This window comes from Pocillopora damicornis, chromosome 8, assembly GCF_964200805.1.
Source record: "Pocillopora damicornis chromosome 8, jaPocDami1.2, whole genome shotgun sequence".
In the NCBI taxonomy this organism is placed as follows: Eukaryota; Metazoa; Cnidaria; class Anthozoa; order Scleractinia; family Pocilloporidae; genus Pocillopora; species Pocillopora damicornis.
The window spans coordinates 23,239,023-23,260,657 of record NC_142677.1 but is presented as its reverse complement, the minus strand read 5'-3'; the positions used below and the strand labels follow the sequence as shown (position 1 = coordinate 23,260,657).

At 39.0% G+C, this 21,635-nt stretch overlaps 2 protein-coding genes and 1 pseudogene across 3 annotated transcripts in view; all 3 read right to left on the bottom strand.

The window, feature by feature from the left end:
* Positions 1-3,732: 3,732 nt before the first annotated feature.
* On the bottom strand, positions 3,733-4,713 carry LOC113675415 (uncharacterized; annotated as a pseudogene). The gene is made up of 2 exons (XR_016188985.1): positions 4,637-4,713; positions 3,733-4,519 (listed from the first exon to the last, which is right to left on the bottom strand). The product of XR_016188985.1 is annotated as an uncharacterized LOC113675415 (transcript).
* An 886-nt stretch (positions 4,714-5,599) lies between these two features.
* LOC149041855 (uncharacterized) lies at positions 5,600-11,198 on the bottom strand. The gene is made up of 3 exons (XM_089181253.1): positions 10,791-11,198; positions 7,479-7,823; positions 5,600-7,300 (listed from the first exon to the last, which is right to left on the bottom strand). Exons 1-3 carry the CDS (start codon positions 11,130-11,132, stop codon positions 6,824-6,826), a joined length of 1,164 nt encoding a protein of 387 aa, XP_089037379.1. The 5' UTR covers positions 11,133-11,198; the 3' UTR covers positions 5,600-6,823.
* Positions 11,199-17,544: 6,346 nt separating this feature from the next.
* LOC113671787 (uncharacterized) overlaps positions 17,545-21,635 on the bottom strand; it is a gene marked incomplete at its 5' end in the record, with an annotated part of 4,605 nt that continues 514 nt past the window's right edge. Inside the window, 2 exons of the mRNA XM_089214010.1 lie at positions 17,545-18,202; positions 18,382-18,726. Of these exons, the coding sequence (XP_089070136.1) occupies positions 17,726-18,202; positions 18,382-18,726 (822 nt within the window). The remainder of the gene's footprint in view (positions 18,203-18,381; positions 18,727-21,635) is intronic.

Below are 21,635 nucleotides of genomic sequence, written 5' to 3'. Positions count from 1 at the left end.
GATTAAATTCAATTTCAGAACATGGTTTGTTCGATGGCCTCGAAGAGTTTAACTTTGACAGTCAATAATAGCGTTTCCCCTTTAAGCTCTAAGATCTTGAAGCAATTCCTGTTCTGGCATAGACAGGCTAGTTTGGTGTACAGTTCTCACAGAGGACAGAAGGTTTTCAATACGTTAATTCGACTGAAACCAGCGAATTAAAACAAATGTTCCTATCTTTAGCTCACTTTGCTAAAAAACCAAGCTGATAGTTGTTGATGATTATATAGTTACATCCATCAAAGTGTTTGCCGTAAGGTTATGTCCTCGACCGCATAGCTATCTTAAGAGACAACAGTGCGCTCTTCGTGGTTGATTCAATCTTTCATGATTTTTATAAGAATACTAAATACAAAATACAGAAAAGTGAAGATAGTGTTGTACACAGCGAGAAACAGGAAGACGCCAAGCATGATGCGAGAGGTACGTTTGGCCTTATTAATGATAAAAAAGCTGCAGGGTGAAAAACTTGAAAGTAGACTCTTCCAGAATTTGCATTAAGGAATCCAATTTTCATATCGCTACCGGAAAGAGCGATCATTTCGAGTTCAGCGATAGTCACCTCGTAAAGAACGTTGAGTTTGCAGATCATTCTTCAACGGTTGTTTCTTGACAAGTGGAAGAGATTTTCAGCCGACCATTTCGTTTTGCAAGTAGAAAGCAATAAATGGAAAACCGAATATCAGGAAAAATGCGGCGTAAGGGAACGAACAATCGCCACCAAAACTCTACACAGCAACAATAATTGAAAAGCACAAAGGTACACCGCGGTAAATAGGTCGGTCTGCTTTAGACTGGAAGAATCACAATTTATGGTGAAGCAAAACAATGATTAGTTGTCTGGGTCTTTCTGGGAAAATTGTAATTCGAGCCAACTAATCTCAACGATTATTCCAACCGCGGACATGAAATCGTTGAACAGGCCGACACCGCTCTTTGTTATTTAAAATGGTTGGCGCATTTTTACTTAGAAACGAAAATATCGGACTTTGGAAAATTGTTTCTTTTTTGTAATAGCATTGTGCGATGCGATGCATCCCTTAAGAAAAAAATCCGAAATAAAAGGGAAGTATTTGTTAGTTGAGACTATAATCCTTGCTTCAGATTATTTTTTACTTCAGTGGTCATTATTTTTTTAATTATTATTTTATCATTTCGCCCAATGACTGAATTGGATGATAATAACAGGAAACAAAGAAAAGAAAAATATTTTTTCCAACAACTGTCTGGGGCTGACGCCGACATCGTTAATTAGGCGGTTCAGCGAGTGTCTCGCCAGATCGTAATATGGTTATTATGAAACTAATCTTTGCTCATCGACACTCTTTTGTACGGAGTGGTGGTTGAAGACTCAGATTGCGACCATCTCCAGGACGATCTCAACAAACTAGAAATTTGGCAACATGAGTGGCAGATGCAATTTAATCCCTCAAAGTACAACATCATCTGTATTTCAAATAAGCAAAGTCCTCCTCAACGGACATACTTTTTCTGTGGGTCCAAACTCGAACAAGTAGACTCTGCATCGTACCTAGGAATTACTGTTAACAGTAAATTGAAGTGGTCCGAACACATTTCATCTATCTCAAGCAAGGCGAGTCGATCCTTGGGATTGATCAAGAGAAACGGCATACACCAGCATTGTCCGACCCAAACTGGAGTACGCAAGTGCCTTGTGGGACCCACACTACAAAAGAGATATTTCAACCTTGGAGAGAGTTCAAAGAAAAGCTGCTCGTTTTTGTCTTCAAAACTTCAACAAAACAGCAAGTGTGACAGACATGTGATCCGATCTGAAGTGGGACACATTAGAAACAAGAAGAAAGAAAAACAGATTGACTCTAATGAACAAACTTAGTTATAACCTAGCAGACATTAACACAGAAGAACACTTAATACCAAACAGAGAAAAAAGAACAAGCAATAGCCATGCTTTTAAGTATAGAATGCCAAAAGTATCTTAGAACGTCTTTAAGTTTTCTTTCTTCCCTAGATCAATAACAAAGTGGAATTCACTGCCCGCTGACTTAGTAAATTGCGAGTCATTATCTGATTTTAAGCTAAACTTAGGAAAGTACGTGAAATAAGTCAAGTAAATTCCAATTATGAATTATCATTTATTTATCTTGTTATCTGGACATTTTTACTTTGATTTAATTTATGTATATGTACATATATATATCTTTTTAGCTTTTATTTATAGTTGATGTGATATCTAACAAGATTTTACCAACTCAATAAATGTAGATGTAGATGAAGCGTTGGATGCTGGGATCACCAAAAACGATGAGGGATCGCCAAAAACGCGAAAATAATACTTTACATCAGTCAACAACCAGAATGACCTTCGCCTCCTCGAAGCACTAAAGATAAGAAAACTTAAGCCCGAAACCAACTCTGACACCAATATAGGAGGGTGCCGGAGAAGCAGCGGTAAGCCTTCCACGGCAGTTAAAAACACTCGGACGGAGATCAGTGTCCGGTTGTGCGGCCGGTAATGATACGTCGACATGGGAAACAAGAGGCCCGTGTTGAGAGAAACTCGCATCCCAAACGAAGGGATGGCATCGGCGAAGGAACTGATGCGACTCGAAAAGATAGGACATTTGTTCGAGTTTTAAGAAAACGTTTTTGATTGTTAACAGTTCAAAAAAAACCGTCGAGGAGTATAAGGAATCGAGGAGTAAGGAATCGAGGCTGATCGGTAAGTTTCAATATCATGTATTACCAATGTCATTTGTAAATAAGTTTCAGTGTTGAAAGTTAATCACTAAACAGAAGGCTCCCTAAACTGATCTACTTTATATCAGTAAATCAGTAAATCATGCTAATATCGACGCACGACTTCCAGAAATTCCAGTACTTTTTCGACTTTCTTCACTCCCGTGTTATTTGCGAAAACTTATTCGAAATCTTTTCCCGAAGTGACACTGATTTTTATGCGCTGAAAAAAATCGCCTTTTAATCATTTAAGTGTGCGTGACCCATAGCTGAACTATCTTTGGGGCATCGTCTACTTAGCATGTAAAATCTCTTGTAGATTTTCTATATAAATATTTGTATATAAATTACAGTTCACATCGGTATCTAGTCTCAAAGAAATTTTTTTTTTAAACTGCGTATTAAAGGCTTCTCAATTCATTGTCGAAGGTTAATCTGAATTGCTTTGGTATTGATTTTCCCTGTTCTGTGATTGGGCGCTTGACTATCTCGACCAATCAGATGAAAAGTTTGCCTGTTCTTACTTATGGTTCCTTGTGATAAGGTTTATGACACTTCCTGAAACTGAGCATATCACAAGTCTACTTTCCCTGACTACTTCTGGGCAATCAGTACAATCAAGAAATCGAACGCATTTTTCTAATACATGATTATCACAAGTTAGTAAAGGAAAAGAAATAAAATCGGAAGCAAAAATTGTACTGAAAAAAAAAAAGACAAGTCAAGACGGCGAAAACATTTCCGTCACGAGACATCACTTGATGCTTGTAAAAGCGATTGATCAGGGAAAGATCATGGGACGAAGAAAATTGTAGTTGTAGACTCTCCTTATGCCACCATCCCCCCACTCTGAATTCTTCGTACGCGTATTTTACCTATTAGCAACCAAAACATCCAAATTATTGAGCCTGGCCCTCTCAATGAAACACAGCATAAAGGTGAGCCGCTTGAAAAAGAGCGGGCGAACCAAGTGACATGTAATGCAACACTGCTTTACATCACCTACAAGTATAGATAGTTTTCTCACAAAAGCTATAACGTTTCAAGGGTAACAAAGTGATTTGTATACCAAAATATCATTTTGAAAGTACTAACTTTGCCGTATTCTGATCACTCTCCTGAAAACGCAAGACCCAGCGAGGAAGTAATCATAAAATAGAAATTAAAACAAGCAGATCCGAGGAAAAGAATTAGCATGCATCGTGATGTCTTTCTTGCACAGATTATCGCCTGTTCAGCTTTGCGATTAAAGGCTTGGAATTTCACTTTTCCTTCCGACACATGAACGAACCCAATTCCAGCCTAGTAATTCTGTAGAGCCATCCCTTGCAATTCTGTGACTGTCACTTCGTAAAGCGCGTTTAACTTCTGTTGCCCGTCGAGAACAGGCTGTGTCAAGACAATCCGAAGCGATTTTCTGTTGACAATCTCGTGCTGGCAGAAGATTCCAATGAAAATTACACAATCAAAGAAACAGTAAAATGGTGCACCTTTGTAATAACCTCCTTTGGGAGCCAAGGCACCAAGCTAAGGCGCCCAAAACATCGCCCACGTCAACCACAGAAAGCATACGCAGTCGATGTAAGTCGGTAGCTGTCGTCGAAAGTACGGTCGACTCTGCATAATGAAGTGATTTGAGTAAGCGTATATTGTATTTCGAACTCTGAAAGCACGACAAACATCTTCTACTGCTATTCGAGTGTGTTGAATTCCTCTTGTTTCTGTAATTAAGCGATCGTTTTCCGACATCTCGAGCAATCTGATCGTGAAAAATACGATCTGTCAGTGTCACCCACAATGTGATGATTATTTTGTATGATCAGAAACTGAAATACTAGTTCAAATGCATTTTACCGTAAATATCGGTCACCCCTACCTGAAGAACGGAACCTCGAGTAAAGAGGAGTTAGAATACTCAATATCTCGCGGTTCTTGAAAGTTGGTAGTTTTCGAGGAAAGGAAGTACTTCTTTTTAATCTAATACTTAGTTCTCAGGGCTCTCTCGGCTTGTCACGCTAGCATTATTCACGTAGGAGATTACGGTGAAGTGAACGCCCGAATAAACAGTTTTCTGACCCTTTTCGACAAGTGTACTAGTGTGATCATCAAAGCAATGCTACCTGAAACCATTTAACCGTACTACTGCGACTTGTTTTTTAGCTGGTGATCATTGCCAATCACATAATCAATGAAGGAGAATCCAGTTGATATGATTTCCATTTACGAAGATTTCACTTTCGATGATTTACGAGCTGCTAGAAGCAATTGCTTTTACAATTTTTCCGGAATGCTCTCATCAAAAATGGTTGCATTTGGTCGCCTACGTGTATTGCCTCTACGAAAAATAGTTCAGTGATAACCGTCTCCAACGGAACCAGACCCCAACTTCAGCATAAGATATACGCAGACATCGATCAGGATTCTCGATCTCGAATGACCGCTTACTACAGGTTGAAGCTAAATACAGGTTCCACAGAATAGGGGTATTGTAAATAACGGTAGAAAAACGCTAATTTATGCCATAATGGACCACTCAACGTACAAAAACAAGCTAAAAAATACTGCTAGCATTGATTTCGGGAGATAAACATGGATTAAATATACTTCGGAAAGCCTGTTCTCACTTTTTTCTGAGTGGTTCTGCCAGAACTGACCGTTCAATAGAGGTCTAAGACAATACAAACAGACCGTTGGGACTTGGTAAAGGATAAGCACGACCGCTCAATAGAGGTGACTGAGGAACATTACGTTGTTTAAGGGGAGATAATTTCGCCAAAAGCCCGCATAATATACAGAGTGACTGCTTAATACGGTGCCGCTCAATACAGGTTCGACTGTACATAATTTTTCCGTGTATTTATTTGCTTCACTACAATGAAAATTAACAAGGAAGTATAATAAGCTAAGTTAAACACGAAAATCTGTAAGGCGAGGAAACCTGAATGAAATCGCGAGGCTTGTAAAATTTACAATTTTTTTTTAAACGCACGCGATGAACAATTGATTTACTTTTCAAACCTTTTGAAAATTGATAAAGGTAGGTAAGCCAACGTATTCGTCCTCTTCCATTAAAACTTGAAAAAGTTGATTTGAAATATTTTTCATAAATGCATACAGTACTTTGATATTTTTCGTAGTTCTTGAGGGATGTTGTGTCATATTTTGCTCTTTAGTCTTGAAAACCACTTAATTTGTTGGTTAGATCTTGAATGTTTTACATAATAACTGCCGGCTGAAGAAAATCTTGTATGATAATTATATATCTCATTTCTAAAGATTAGAAATATTGCATTGAGTTAACATGCTAAAAATTCCATACATTAGAACTGGAACAGGAGCTGAAATGGATTTAAAATAAAGCATATGTACTGGAGCAGTATTGTACAAGACAAAAAGAGGACTGGACCTTTAAGGTGCGGAGTATTTGAAACGAAGGGCAAGCTTTTATAAAACCACAGAACTTAATTGGGGATAGGTCATTTTCTATTGCTGGGGGTAGGGGGCGTGGGAAGATTTTGGTTGTGTCACGGTAAAATTTACCTGATCCCACCAAAAAGAAATCCTATCATCCACCTCATTGGTCCTCACTTGGCTGTAAATTTTCTAGATTCCCCCCCTTTATACTCTGTCGGTAACGAATGACCCCCCCCCCCCCCACTGAGAATGTTCAGCCCCTCTCCCCCTTCGATGATAGATTATGTCTGCTTCCTTAAAATAAGTCTTTGCAGCTTGGCACCATACATTGATGCCGTAAGATAAATAATGGTATATCCAGGATCGATAAATTGTCGGCAGAATTTTGGAACATCTACGAAATTTTTGTCTCACTTGTTTGCTAATATTGCTAGAAAGTTTATCTTGAAAAAATGTGTTAGTGTAACTATCTCATTACATTTAATCAACGGATCTAATCTTTCCTACGTGAGTTCCAAATTAAAAACTAGCAAAATGACACCAGCTTTGTCAGATGGTCCATTAGTTTCATGCCCAGTCTTATTAATTGTCAAATACCAGCTGATAAATCACCATTGGATCTACAAAACTGTGTTGTTTAGTCAGCGTATTATTTGCCTCCGATCCAGAACTGAGTCGTATCATCCGAGTTTGAGGTGCAACGGAATTTGGAATTTGTAGCATCGTACTTTCCAAAGTTGTCCTCGCTATATTCGGCCGTCTTGCTTGCGTCGAAATCGCAGGACCGAGTTTTAGAATAAGAGTCGACATGCAGAGGATAACTACCCTTTTTATACCCTGTGTATGCAGTGCAATTCACACACTCATTTCCCCGGATGTTGACATATTCGTAAGGTCGACAGGTGTCTCCTTTCAAGGGTACGTCTCTAATGATGTCAAAGTCCTCAAGCGAGGCTCTCAGGTAATCTGTGTATACGGTGCCATCTGTGTTGTATCGGCAAGTAGCTCTCCAGTGAGTCGAGTGATCTCTGAGCCAAAGGAGGTAGGGTCGTTTGATGAGGTAGGCCTGCCAATTTGGGGCATCACCGCTGATGGCTGGGTAGTCATCGTAAAACACGATGTTCTTCTGTAGAGGAAGTAGAATTGGTGAGGAAGTTACGATCGTTGTCAAAACTGTCGCTTATGAAACAAAACTCATGTAAGCAACATGATATTGAATGTATTTCACATTTTTCACTGAGGAAGCTTTCGTCCTACGCTCGTCTAATATGTATTTATAAAAGATTTAAAGAGAAATCATATACCTGAAAACGATCTTTGTTGGATAAACTAAAGGACTCAATCAGGTTCCAAGCGAACCCAGGCTCTGAGTCAAAATCACAGAACACCTGGAAGGTTTGATTATTGTCATCGTTAACTATGTACAATCCGGAGGCGGTGGACCCGGCTGCTTTGAAATCCTGACAGCTTCTTTTCTGCTGAATCTCGCATCGTTTTCCAACAAACGGTACAGGACAGGAACAGTTGTACCGAACACTTGTGGGTTGACAGATCTCAGTACAGATTCCTCCATTAAGACACGGATTGTTCTTGCAGCAGCCATTTGTACACGTGAAGTCATCAGCACAAGGAACAATGTTGGTAGGAGTCTAAAAATGTATAGGGAAAAAAGAATTAGGCGCTTCTGACTGGCAGAAAACGAGTGTATTCTCTTGTAACGTGAGTGCAAAGCTAAAAATTAGGCTCGCAACTCGTACTTGTGTGGGTTTTCAGTCAAATCAACGGGACTCTTTTTATCGTGGTAAGTGACCCTTTTACAACGGGAAACTGCATTAAGTGAGTGGTTCCAATATTTCCCTGCAGTAAATTTCCAGTGATAAATATTCATGGTAAGGTGATTGACAGAGTAAAGAGTCACTGAAGTAAACATTTTGCAGGTTAGGGCTTGTCTCATGTTACAATTGAGTGTATTTGAGCATCTGAGATTCTCAGCCATTAAATCCTTTGCACAATTAACTGTCAAAATGTGTTCGAGTCAACGCGCTTCAGGCATGAACACACTACTTCAGAGACTCGTGAAATATTTGCGTTCGACAAAAAGGTAAATGCCGTCTTCTTTTATTTACCAGCGGAAATATTGGAATCAGTCGCTAGTAGCAGAGTAGAATTTATTTACGATAAACCTGGATAAACCAGCAAGCAACTGCAAATGTTAGCTATTAAGCGTGCTTCCAGCGTAGAACACTGTACGTAAACTATACTTTTACAAACTAGCTTTTCTGTTTAACATGACCAGTGAAATGTGAAAATTTTTGGCAGGAAGTTTGAAGGCATTAGTTTTTAGCTCATTCATGCTGAAAGCAATGAATGAGGTATTGTGGTGGAGCAGATGTTGACGGAAGTTGTCGACTGTGGACGGAAGTTGTATTCCGTTGATGGAAGTTCCATTGTGGACCTTGAACGGAAGTAATCTCGCATGCTACCCCTCCCCCCTTAGTAAAAGTCAAAATTAATTTCCACTAAGCTCCGAAACTCACGTCGAAAGAAATAAAATGTTTGTATGGTTTAATAAAAATAATAGCCTCAAATCACATTTCCGAAGTTCTAAAAGTGTAATTCAAATCGGGAAGCCGAAATGTTCACACCTAAGGGACCCGTAGCGGGTTCATTTCAGCAGACGCTGTGACCACGCGGAAGGGCATCAGAGGCAGCCATATTGGTAAGCCGCGCATTTGCATTCGTCTTCAGTTGGTACAAAGCTATCATTGCTCTATCATTGTGCTTTTCCTCGGGAGCTCTACAACATACAGTCCACACATCAATCATAGCGGCCAAGATAGTCGCACTAAATTTTTTTTCGAGGTCCAATACTCTGGTCTGGACTTAAGGCTCGCTCGAACAAAAACAGCAATACCAATCCGGTCAGTACAAAATACAGACTGCAGACTGCAGACCGGGTACAAAATGCAGACTAGATACAAATGCAGACTGCAGACTGGGTACAAAATGCAGACTCAGAATTTATACCATTTTTTCGTCTGATACGTGATAACATGTCATCCTGCAAGTCACACAATCGCTTTTCTGTGATCATCTTTGACGATTATTTGTACCACTGTAGAATATTCCTTGCCTTTTTCTTGATCACAACCGTTCTTAAGCCTTCATATAGTCTTCTCACTTTGCGCGCGAGTTGGTTGGTGTGATGTCTGTACAGAATATACCAACTTAATAAAGGTAGATTAAATGTAGATGTAAATGAGATGTCACCATTGAATAGTTAACACGCGCAATATTCGAGAAACAATTGACAGCTTTGCATTTGCACCGTTACGCAATGCATCAACAAATCATAGTCAAAAGAGAGAACCTCAAATTGCTAATCGTAAATCCACAAGATAATACTAGACTTTGTCATTATGTTATATCTGTCCGTAAAACTTCGGTTATTGGTAGTAGTAAACGGGAGTTGAAAGTAATGAAATCATTCAAGTATAAATTTTCTTCTGCATGGCGCGACACCATCTACTATAATTTTATTTTTTGCGCAAATTTTGAATTTCCAAAGGATCGACGCAATTTTTGACATACTTTCAATATGCAAATGCCGGCAGTCCTGTCTGAGAACTGGAATTTGGAACGATTGTTCCTTATTCATCCAAGAATTTTTTGCATATACAAACAGAAAGCGAATATTTACTCACTAAGATAAATACCCGACAGCGCGTGGCTCAAAATTAGGTCTTAAGACCTTATTACTCCCTTCGAACCTCCAAAACGAAGAACTACGACAAATCTTGAAATATCTAAACATAAATTGACAGTTTGATCTGTGAAAGCTCACAAGAAGTGTAAGTTGAAGGGTTGTAAAACTTACTAAGCAACATATTTTAAAACTTAACTAGTTTTGTGTGAGAGTAACAAAAACTCGAATTCGAAGTGTTTACATGCACTTCACTCAACTTTCTTCGTTTATTACTGTAATGGTTAACAATTGCCTTCATTAAGTGTGGGGAAATCCCACACAAACATGATCCTCGCAGGTGAGAAGCTAATGTACCTGTCAGGATTAATTCTTGAATGAATGTTTCTTTCGTCTCCGAAATTGTATGAAATTCTTTGAAGTTTTTACCTTCGATTCCATTTTCATATTCCATCATTCGATACGCCCATCTCCTTTCATAGGAATTTAAAAGAGAAAATCTCTCTACCTTCGGAATACCCAAATAAAAGAGGAACTTGAAATGCAGACTTAATATAAATAAAATATATATTTCTGTCAGTTCAGTTTTTAGTTTTTGGTTTTTCCCAATAATCAATATAAATTGATAGTCTCATTGGCAGCAGGCACGTTAAGTTTAAAAGAAAAAAATTAATCTTAAACACTTTTTGGAAAGACATTACCATCCATAAGAAAGAAAATTTTTGACGGGGTTACGAAGCATATTACATTGCAAAATAGTGCCTCTAATTGAAATGATTATTTGTATTATCTTTCGTCAGGTTGAAGCTTCCTCGATATGAAATCAAAAAAGAAAGAATGGACTGTTATGCAAAGGTGAAGACTGAAAACCATTCGCGGTCAAAATACGCTATTACATGATAACGTTTGGTACCTTAGTGGAGTATTCTCTCCGCAGTACGTAGTAAACGCTTCCGTGGATGTTTTTCAGAGAGTCCTTGTTTGTAAAATGGCTGCCTTCGTTCAACTCGCAGTATTTGATGTCGTTCTTGACCTTGTAGTTTATCGACAGACATCGACAGTCGTTGATACACTTCAGATAGCACTGCTGTGAGTTTGAACTCACAGAATTGTGAAAGACATGGCCGACAAGCTCTTTGTCATGATAGGCGTCTTGTTGCTCATTAAAAGAGATCTTTTCACATTTTCCAGTGGAGCAGAAGCCCTTTACTTGAAAAGCTGAAATAAGTATACAAAAAAACTTTGCAACCATCATTCTTATCGTTTTCACACCCCACCTGGGGAACGATGTTTCTCATAATGTCATTCTTGAGCAGATTACTTAGTTAAGATATCGCCCATCCCTATGTGTCAATCAACGTGCAAGATACCAATCAACTGAGTCACAAAAAATAACTTCACAATATAAATATTCAAGGCTCGGAAAAGTAATAAAAACAAGTGATAAAATGGATGTGTCCAATTATGGCGCACAAGTAACATGATGCAGATGTTCTACTTAAGACCCCCTCCCACGCATAAAGATATAACTTCAAATCCCTTCCTTTCGAAACTGTGAACATGTTGTTACAATACAATACAATACAATATTTATTTGCCATATACGACATTTACAGATGGAAAAAAATGAAGAAAATTGATGACAGAAAATAAATGGCGAGAAAACCTGAAAGAAACCACGAGGCTTATTACAAGTCAGGCTTTCTCACTTAAAATAACTAATCTTATATTAGAATTACAATATGGACTTATGGTAATTAACTTTGACCGCGCACACGTACACACACACACACACGCACACACATATTAAGTAAGTTAGTTAAGAATTACTGCCTTACAGAAGTTAATACCTAGAGAGAAGAAATTCCTTAAGCTTTCTTTTAAAAGAAGCGGAGGAGGGAGAACTAGTTATGTCAGAATTTAGCGAATTATAAAAGTTTGGACCTTGAAAGTAAATTGAAAACTTCCTGGTGTTCGTTCTGCACAGTGGCAAACGGAAGGACCGAGCATTCCTAGTATTATAATTGTGGATTTGACTATTCAGTAAAAAAAAGTTATTGAATTTGGAAGGGAGTGTAGAGTTCTCGAATGAAAACATAAAAGTACCTAATTGAAACGAATGGATATCATGAAATTTTAAGAGTTTAAGTTCCTTAAAAATAGGGCCAGTATGGGCAGTGTATGTAGAATTGCTTACTATTCTTAACGCACGTTTCTGTAAGGTTACAATTCTTTGAAGGTTTGACTTATAGGTACCAGCCCAAGCCAAATTGCAATAAAACACATGTGAGATAACCTGGGCTAGTTTTTCTGGGTTTTTGCAGGTAGTGTCTAAGCTTAAATCTAACACATTGTGGTGATCTAGCAACTCGAGCGAAAAATGTTTCTCATATGTCCTTCTTGAGCTGATTATTTATTCAAGATATCGCCTTCTCTCTTTGGTAGTCAAATGCAGACGGACAAAACCAGATGTATTTTTTAATTATTGATATCTTGACAATAGCCTTTACCGTGCAAGTTCCGTGTCACTTAATTTGTGAGCAGAATTAAGCCGTTTCAATAATAAATCTTCCATCAGAGCAAGCAAGCTATTCTTAAAATCTCCAAGCAGGAATATGCAGAACAATATCACATATTCTGAAATCATTTCCTTATTTATATCAGTGATTAAAAACCGTTTCAATGCAGGACAACTATTAAAGATTTAAATATGGTTGGCATTTACAAATCTCAAGAGCCTTGTGTTTTTCCAACTTTGTGGTCAAATTATCTTACATTGTGTTAAAGATATTCTTGAGGCAAAGCTGATCGATTTTTTCTGAAAAGTAACGTCAGCTTATTTCATCTCAGTAAGGTGCATAATTACAAAAAAGCCTGAATGTTTCGACGATTCACGCCAATTACAGCTGCCAATTAACAAAAAATGTTAATTTGGATCAGCGGTACAGAAAAAACATTCAACGACTTATGTTTTTTAGACAACCAATCATCCATCATTACTTTGTTTTGTTGCAAATCACTTGTTTTCTAGTGAATAGAGAAATATAAGATTCGACCGGTTCCTAGATCTAAAATTTTCGCCTAGTGTTCGTGAAAAATATAGAAAATGTTTCTTATATTAAAGATAAAGAAGCAAGGAATAATTGATGATGTTTACAGTTAGAATTCTCTTCGACAATGTCTCCTCACTGTGGCAGTCTCCTCTCCATGGTAATAGGTCTATTGCAAATAACAATCGCAATGGATTATATCATCAGTTTGTCAAACTAAGTATAAAAAAATACAAAAATGTAATTGTGGGTTGTGTGTGGATTTATATGTAGAAAGTGGAGCTACGCCATTGGTGGGAATATGGTGACGAGAAAACAGGAATAAATTAGTTGAATGAATCCTAATCCTCACGGAATCAACGAGCGCTTTTCATTCAACTAATTTTCATTCCACTTTCTACATATAAATCCACACATAATCCACAATTCCTCTTATCGCTCTGACGAAGGGCTAACGCTCGAAACGTCAGCTTTTTTACCCTTTACGGTGGCTAATTTACGTTTTCAACCCAGTTGTTAACACTAAATTACTCACCTTTGACAGTAGTTGTTTAAATTCAGAGCACGTTCTATTTGGGTGTAGAAACAACCCTTAGTATGCTTACTTGCCATATCCCGAAAAAATCTTCCGATTTTGCAGACAAATTGCAGCAAATAGAGTAGCGATGCATATAATATGCGAGAGATAAAATAGCCTTCAATCTTCGTTCGCCTTGCTGCCAACTTGCGTATCACAAGTCTCAAATAACTAAGTCAACAAAATACTCTCACTAACACTGTTTCAGTCAATACCGAACGACGAAATTATACAGGCAACATGTATATATTTAACACTGATATCATGAAGAAGGCTTAGAAAGCTTCATGTTGTACTTGCTACATAAAGATTAAATTCAATTTCAGATCATGATTTGTTCGATGACACTCGTTGAGTTAACTTTGATAGTTTATAATAGTATTTCCTCTCTTAAGCTACAAGATTTTAAAGCGTTGTCTGTTGTGGCATAAATAGGCAAGTTTGGTCTACAGTTTTCACAGAAACACAGAAGGTTTTCGATACGATTAATTCTACTGAAACCAGCAAATTAAAACAAATGTTCTTATCTTTGGTTCAGTTTGCTAAAAAGCAAGAAGATGGTTGTTGATGATTGTAATGTTACAGCCATCAGAGTGCTCGCCGTAAGTTTATGTCCTCGACCGCATAGCTATCATCAGAGACAACAGTGCGCTCTTCGTGGTTGATTCAATCTTTCATGATTCTAGAAGAATACAGAAAAGTGAAGATAGTGTTGTACACCGCGAGAAATAGGCAACGGCTGTTTCTTGACAAGTGGAAGAGATTTTCTGTTCAACAGTTCGTTTTGCAAGTAGAAAGCAATAAATGGAAAACCAAATATCAGGAAAACTACGGCGTAAGGAAACGAACCAGCGCCACCAAAACTCCACACAGCAACAAAAATTGAGGCTGTGACTAAAAATGAGACGGGGACGTCGGGACTGAGAGTAAGAATCGAGGACGTGGGACTCAGTGACTGGAACTCGTGGACTCGCGGACGTGGACTCGCGGACGTTGGACTCGGGGACGTGGGACTCGGGGACGTGGGACTCGGAGACTTGAGACTCGGAGACGTGGAACTCGGGGACGTGGGACTCGGGGACGTGGACACGGGGACTCAGGGACGTGATAAACAAACAACACCTGATATTTGCGCTGAATTTGTAGAGTACAATTTTCGGTGGTCTCGAGACAGCTATCATATGCTGGAGAGCTTATTAGTAGAAGCCGATGGTTTTCAGCGTCCATGGTTCGGCCGGACATGTTTGCTTGCCTATTTGACCGTGAGAACTCTGGGTACAGAGTAGTTTCAACGCAGGGGGTCTTGAAACTGTTAAAAACATCGTGGGCAGCTATGGAGGACTTTCCTAGTAAGTACCTGTGTTTTCTTCTCGATCCGTCGTCTATCCTTGCTAAAAAAAAAATAAGGAAGAAAACACAGTTACTTACTAGGAAAGTCCTCCATGGCTGCCCACGATGTTTAAAACCCCCTGCGTTTAACTATTCTGTACCCAGAGTTCTCACGGTCAAACAGGCAAGCAAATATCCGGCCGAATCATGGACGCTAAAAATCGTCGGCTACTACTGACAAGCTCTCCAGCACATTACAACCTGTTTATCATGTTCCCGAGTCTCCACGCGTCCCCGAGTCCCACGTCTCCGAGTCCCACGTCTCCGAGTCCCACGTCCCCGAGTCCCACGTCCCCGAGTCCCACGTCCCCGAGTCCCACGTCCCCGAGTCCCACGTCCCCGAGTCCCACGTCCCCGAGTCCCACGTCCCCGAGTCTCAGTCCCCACGTCTCAGTCCTACTTTTAGTCACAGCCAATAATTGGAAACCACAAAGGTACACCGCGGTAAATAGGTAGGTCTGCTTTAGGCATGAAGCGCCTGCTCTCTGTGATGAAGATATTCGTGAAACGATGCACAGAGGCGTAAGGAGTATTCTCTTTACGGCCAACACTGTCTATTCTGGTTTGCCTGTGGCGTAGAAGTTCAGCCGCAGGTGACACAGACATCGTCGCACCGATAAGAAACGTTCCTGAGCCATGAAAATCTCGTCGTGTAACGATTCTATCCGCAAAGAGGAGCCAATTTAGTTCTCTTCTGTCTCGGCAGCGATGACAATTGATTGTTCCGCGAAACTGAAGAAAGAGAACAAATGATGACAAATTCTAAGAAGACTTTGAGAGAATCACAATTTATAGCGAAGAAAAACAATGATTAGTTATCTAGGTCTTTCTGGGAAAATTGTAACTCGAGCCAACCGATCTCAGGAATTACTCAAACTGTCATGGGAACCTGTGGGCTTACATTTTTCGGTTGGAATCGGATTCCAGAAAACGCATGGTATGATAACAGTGGAAAGGAATATGGATACCAGTTATTTGACATATTTTCAGAGAGAAAGGTTACATTTAAAAACTTAGCATGGCAGCCGACACGAAAATGAGTAACTTAATAAGCTTTACTTTCCCCTCGACATATACTCAGACCGAGGCAGCTCCCTATCTCCGCCTCTCCCCCCTACCACTCACTCGAAAAACACTTAAAGGCTCCATAATTCCGTAAGCTTTAAACCCACTCTTTCCAGATATATATCCATGCAAACCAGCCCCGCTTATTATGACTCATCACATAATTTGTTGTAGGTCTAAGAGGTCAACACTTAGGTGTGTTGTCACGCAATTTTCATGTTGGATGATATCAAGAAATAAAATTTGACCAATCCACTAAATTCTCCTAAACAAGGGCTGAAATATAACTAATTGTTTCCGGATGTTATTGACAAATTCAGTTCTGAAAACTCACGAACGTTTTCTCAGGTTGTGTTTCCAAATAACTTAAGTTTTCAATGTAACACAGTAGGAATGGTATGATAACCATGATAACTACAGTTTAATTATCATCTGCATAAGATTTTATTTGTCGACGTTGACCCGGTCAGTCAACAAGCTGCCACAAAGTAGCAGTTGTAGACAGACGCCGCTATGGAAAGGAGAAGCATCAATCGAGACTGACATTTGGCGTTGGACATGTGTTTCTTCGCAGTATCGTTGAATGCTTGAATTTTGATCTTTGCTAGTGAAAATTTGACAAAACCATTACCAGCCATTACCAATTCTGGAGAGTAATCCCATCAAGTTCAGTGATGGTTAGCTCGTAAAATGTGTTGAGGTCTGTCTGACCAGAGAAAAAGGGCTGTTTGTGAACAGAAGGCAGAGTCTTCTAATTCACCCACTCGTATTGACAGTAAAACAAGAAAAACAGCAAGCAAGCACACAGGAATAGCCTTTGATGCACCAGCTCCAACGAAGTATTAGATACAAAACAATACTAGCCCTCAATTAAAAAAGCAAATTTAAAGCTAGTTTAGGCGGGTAGTAAGACTGTTAAACTTACAGAGTAAATCTAGTAGTGACTATTGCATCATTGATAGGACCTATAAATAAGCAGATAATATATATACATTAAACTATTGATGTTAACGGCTATGGAAGGGTGGTTAAATAAAGTTACTTAATGCGTTCATTTGTTTTGTAAGCCAACGTATTCGTCCTCTTCCATTAAAACTTGAAAAAATTGATTTGAAATATTTTTCATAAATACATACATTACTTTGATACTTTTCGTAGTTCTCGAGGGATGTTGTGTCATATTTTGGTACCTAGTCTTGAAAATCACTTAATTTGTTAGTTAGATCTTGAATGTTTTACATAATAATTGCCGGCTGAAGAAAATCTTGTATGATATTTATATATTTCATTCCTAAAGATTAGAAATATTGCATTTGGTTAATTTATAACAATTACCATACATTATAGGTGAACTGGATTTAGAATAAAGCATATTTAATTTACTGGAATAGTATTTATAAAACCACAGGATTGGGGAAAGTCCGTTTCTATTGCTGGGTGGGGGGGGAGGGTGGGTGGGAGGATTTTGGTTGTGTCACGATAAAATTTACCTGATCCCACCAAAGAGAAATCTAATCACCCCCCTCATTGGTAGTTAATTGGCTGTAGTCTTCCCTTTATACTCTGTTGGTAACGACTGATCCCCCCTGAGACTACATTTAATCAACGGATCTAATCTTTCCTACGTGAGTTCCACATTAAAAACTAGCAAAATGACACTAGCTTTGTCAGATGGTCCATTAGTTTCACGCTCAGTCTCATTAATTCTCAAATACCAACTGATAAATCATTATTGGATCCACAAAACTGTGTTGTTTAGTCAGCGTACTATTTGCCTCCGATCCAGAACTGAGTCGTATCACCCGAGTTTGAGGTACAACGGAATTTGAGATTTGTAGAATAGTAGTGTCCAAAGTTGTCCTCGCTAGATATGGCCGTCTTGCTTGCGTCGAAATCGCAGGACCGATGGGTAAAATAAGAGTCGACATGCAGCAGATAACTGCCTTTTTTATACCCTGTAAATGCAGTGCAATTCACACACTCATTTCCTCGGATGTTGACATATTCGTAAGGTCGACAGGTGTCTTCTCTCAAGGGTACGTCTCTAATGATGTCAAAGTCTTCAAGCGAGGCTCTCAGGTAGTCTGTGTATACGGTGCCATCTGTGTTGTATCGGCAAGTAGCTCTCCAGTGAGTCGAGTGATCTCTGAGCCAAAGGAGGTAGGGTCGTTTGATGAGGTAGGCCTGCCAATTTGGGGCATCACCGCTGATGGCTTGGTAGTCATCGAAAAACACGATGTTCTCCTGTAGAGGAAGTAGAATTGATGAGGAAGTTATGATCGTCGTCAAAACTGTCGCTTATGAAACAAAACTCATGGAAGCAACATGATATTGAATGTATTTCACATTTTTCCGCTGAATGCACTTTCGTACTACGCTCATGTATTAGATATTTATAGAAGATTTAAAGAGAAAGCAAAGACCTGAAAACGATCTTTGTTGGATAGGCTAAACGACTCAATCAGGTTCCAAGCGAACCCAGGCTCTGAGTCAAAATCACAGAACACCAGGAAGGTTTGATTATTGTTATCATTAACTCTGTACAATCCGGAGGTGGTGGACCCGGCCGCTTTGTAATCCTGACAGCTTCCTTTTAGCTGAATCTCGCAGTGTTTTCCTACAAACTGTACAGGACAGGAACACTTGTACCGAACACTTGTGGGTTGACAGATCTCAGTACAGGTTCCGCTATTAAGACACGGATTGTTCTTGCAGCAGCCATTGGTACACGTAAAGTCATCAGCACAAGGAACAATGTTGGTAGGAGCCTAAAATGTATATGAAAAAAAGATTAGGCGCTTCTGACGGGCTGAAAACGAGTGTATTCTCTTGTAACGCGAGCACAAAGCTAAAAAATAGGCTCACAATGCGTACTTGTGTCAAATAAACGTTGATGCGGTTTGGATTGGCTTTACAGTAAATGTAATGCATTTTGTCATGTTATCGCGATAAATGTCGAGTAAAAATTCCATGTATAGACTCCCAAGCTGCAGACGAGAAAACGGCTAGGGGAAACATGTTTGGATGTCTAGTTTCGAGGAAATTATGGGTGCTTGCCATTTGACAGAATAAACTGGTTAAGATGACTGGTAAATAAAGGTAAAAGTTTTTCCAAAATCAGCAAACCAGCCGAGCGAGATGGATCATTTGACGTCAGTTCCATTTGACTTTCAACCGACATTTCCGGATTTTTTGCTAAATAGTAAGCACCCTAACTCTCTTAGGGCGCGGTTACACAGGACTCTTTTTATCGCGGTAAGTGACCCTTTTACAACGGGAAACTGCATTTAGTGAGTGGTTCCAATATTTCCCCGCAGTAAATTTCCCGTGATAAATATTTATGGCCTACGTGATTGACAGAGTAAAGAGTCACTGAAGTAAACATTTTGCAGGTTAGGGCTTGTCGCATATTCCAATAGAGTGCATTTGAGCATATAAGGTTCTCAGCCACCAAATGCTCTGCACAATTCACTGTAAAATGTGTTCGAGTTAACACGCTTCAGGCATGAACACACTACTTCAGAGACTCATGAAATATTTGCGTTCGACAAAAAGGTAACTGCCGCGTACTTTTATTCATCAGCGTAAATATTGGAATCAGTCGCTAGTAGTAGAGTAGAATTTGTTTACGATAAACCTGGATAAACCAGCAAGTAACTGCAACTGTTAGCTAATAGTATTCGAGCTTCTAGCGTAGAACACTGTACGTAAACTATACTTTTACAAATTAGCTTTTCTGTTTTAACATGACCGGTGAAATGTGAAAATTTTTGGCAGGAAGTTTGAAGGCATTAGTTTTTACCTCATTCATGCTGAAAGCAATGAATGAGGTATTGTGATGAAGCAGATGTTGACGGAAGTTGTCGATCGTGGGTGGAAGTTGTATTCCGTTGACGGAAGTTACATTGTGGACCGTGAGCGGAAGTAGTCGCGCATGCTACCCCTCCCCACTTATCAAAAGTCAAAATTAATTTCGATGAAGCTCAGAAACTCACGTGGTTATTACCATATTGGTAAGCCGTGCATTTGCATTCGTCTTCAGTTGGTGTAAAGTAATCATTGCTCTCTCATTGTGCTTTTCCTCGGAAGCTCCTCAACATACAGTCCACACATCGGCCAAGATAGTCGCACTAAATTTTTCTCGAGGTCCAATACTCTGGTCTGGACTTAAGGCTCGCTCGAAGAAAAACAGCAATACCAATCCGGTCAGTACAAAATGCAGACTGCAGACTGCAGACCGGGTACAAATGCAGACTAGATACAAATGCAGACTGCAGACTGGGTACAAAATGCAGACTCAGAATTTATACTATTTTTTCGTCTGATACGTGATAATATGTCATCCTACAAGTTACCGAGCGTCACACAATCGCTTTTCTGTGATCATCTTCGACGATTATTTGTACCACTGTAGAATATTCCTTGCCCTTTTCTTGATCACAACCGTTCCTAAGCCTTCATATATAGTCTTCTCACTTTGTGCGCGAGTTGGTTGGTGTGATGTCTGTACAGAATATACCAACTTGATAAAGGTAGATGTAGATGTAGATGTAAATGAGATGTCACCGTTGAATAGTTAACACGCGTAATATTCGAGAAACAATTGACAGCTTCGCATTTGCACCGTTACGCAATGTATCAACAAATCATAGTTAAAAGAGAGAACCTCAAATTGCTAATCGTAAATCCACAGGATAATACTGGACTTTGTCATTATGTTATATCTGTCCGTAAAACTTCGGTTATTGGTAGCAATAGACGGGAGTTGAAAGTAACGAAATCATTCAAGTATAAATTTTCTTCTGCATGGCGCGACACCATCTACTATAATTTTATTTTTTGCACAAATTTTGGATTTCCATAGTATCGACGCAATTTTTGACATACTTTCAATATTCAAATGCCGGCAGTTCCGTCTGAGTACTGGAATTTGGTACGATTGTTCCTTATTCATCCAAGAATTTTTTGCATATACAAACAGAAAGCGAATATTTACTCACTAAGATAAATACCCGACAGCGCGTGGCTCAAAATTAGGTCTTAAGACCTAATTGCTCCCTTCGAACCTCCAAAACGAAGAACTACGACAAATCTTGAAATATCTAAACATAAATTGACAGTTTGATCTGTGAAAGCTCACAAGAAATGTAAGTGAGAGTAGCAAAAACTCGAATTCGAAGTGTTTACATTCACTTCACTCAACTTTCTTCGTTTATTACTGTAATGGTTAGCAATTGCCTTAATTAAGTGTGGGGAAATCCCACACAAACATGATCCTCGCAGGTGAGAAGCTAATGTACCTGCCAGGATTAATTCTTGAATGAATTTTTCTTTCGTCTCCGAAATTGTATGAAATTCTTTGAAGTTTTTACCTTCGATTCCATTTTCATATTCCATCATTCGATACGCCCATCTCCTTTCATAGGAATTTAAAAGAGAAAATCTCTCTACCTTCCGAATACCCAAATAAAAGAGGAACTTGAAATGCAGACTTAATATAAATAAAATATATATTTCTGTCAGTTCAGTTTATAGTTTTTGATTTTTCCCAATAATTAATTTAAATTGATAGTCTCATTGGCAGCAGGCACGTTAAGTTTAAAAGAAAAAAATTAATCTTAAACACTTTTTGGAAAGACATTACCATCCATTACAAAGAAAATTTTTGACGGGGTTA

What these genes read in the sequence shown, in the direction of transcription:
- LOC149041855 (XM_089181253.1), bottom strand. Translation starts at nt 11,132, where the DNA reads ATGATGGTTGCAAAGTTTTTTTGTATACTTATTTCAGCTTTTCAAGTA. An exon ending in GGAGAGAATACTCCACTAAG is followed by an intron (nt 7,824 to 10,790) that starts GTACCAAACGTT and finishes ATACATTTTTAG; the next exon opens with ACTCCTACCAACATTGTTCC. An exon ending in CCAACAAAGATCGTTTTCAG is followed by an intron (nt 7,301 to 7,478) that starts GTATATGATTTC and finishes CTTCCTCTACAG; the next exon opens with AAGAACATCGTGTTTTACGA.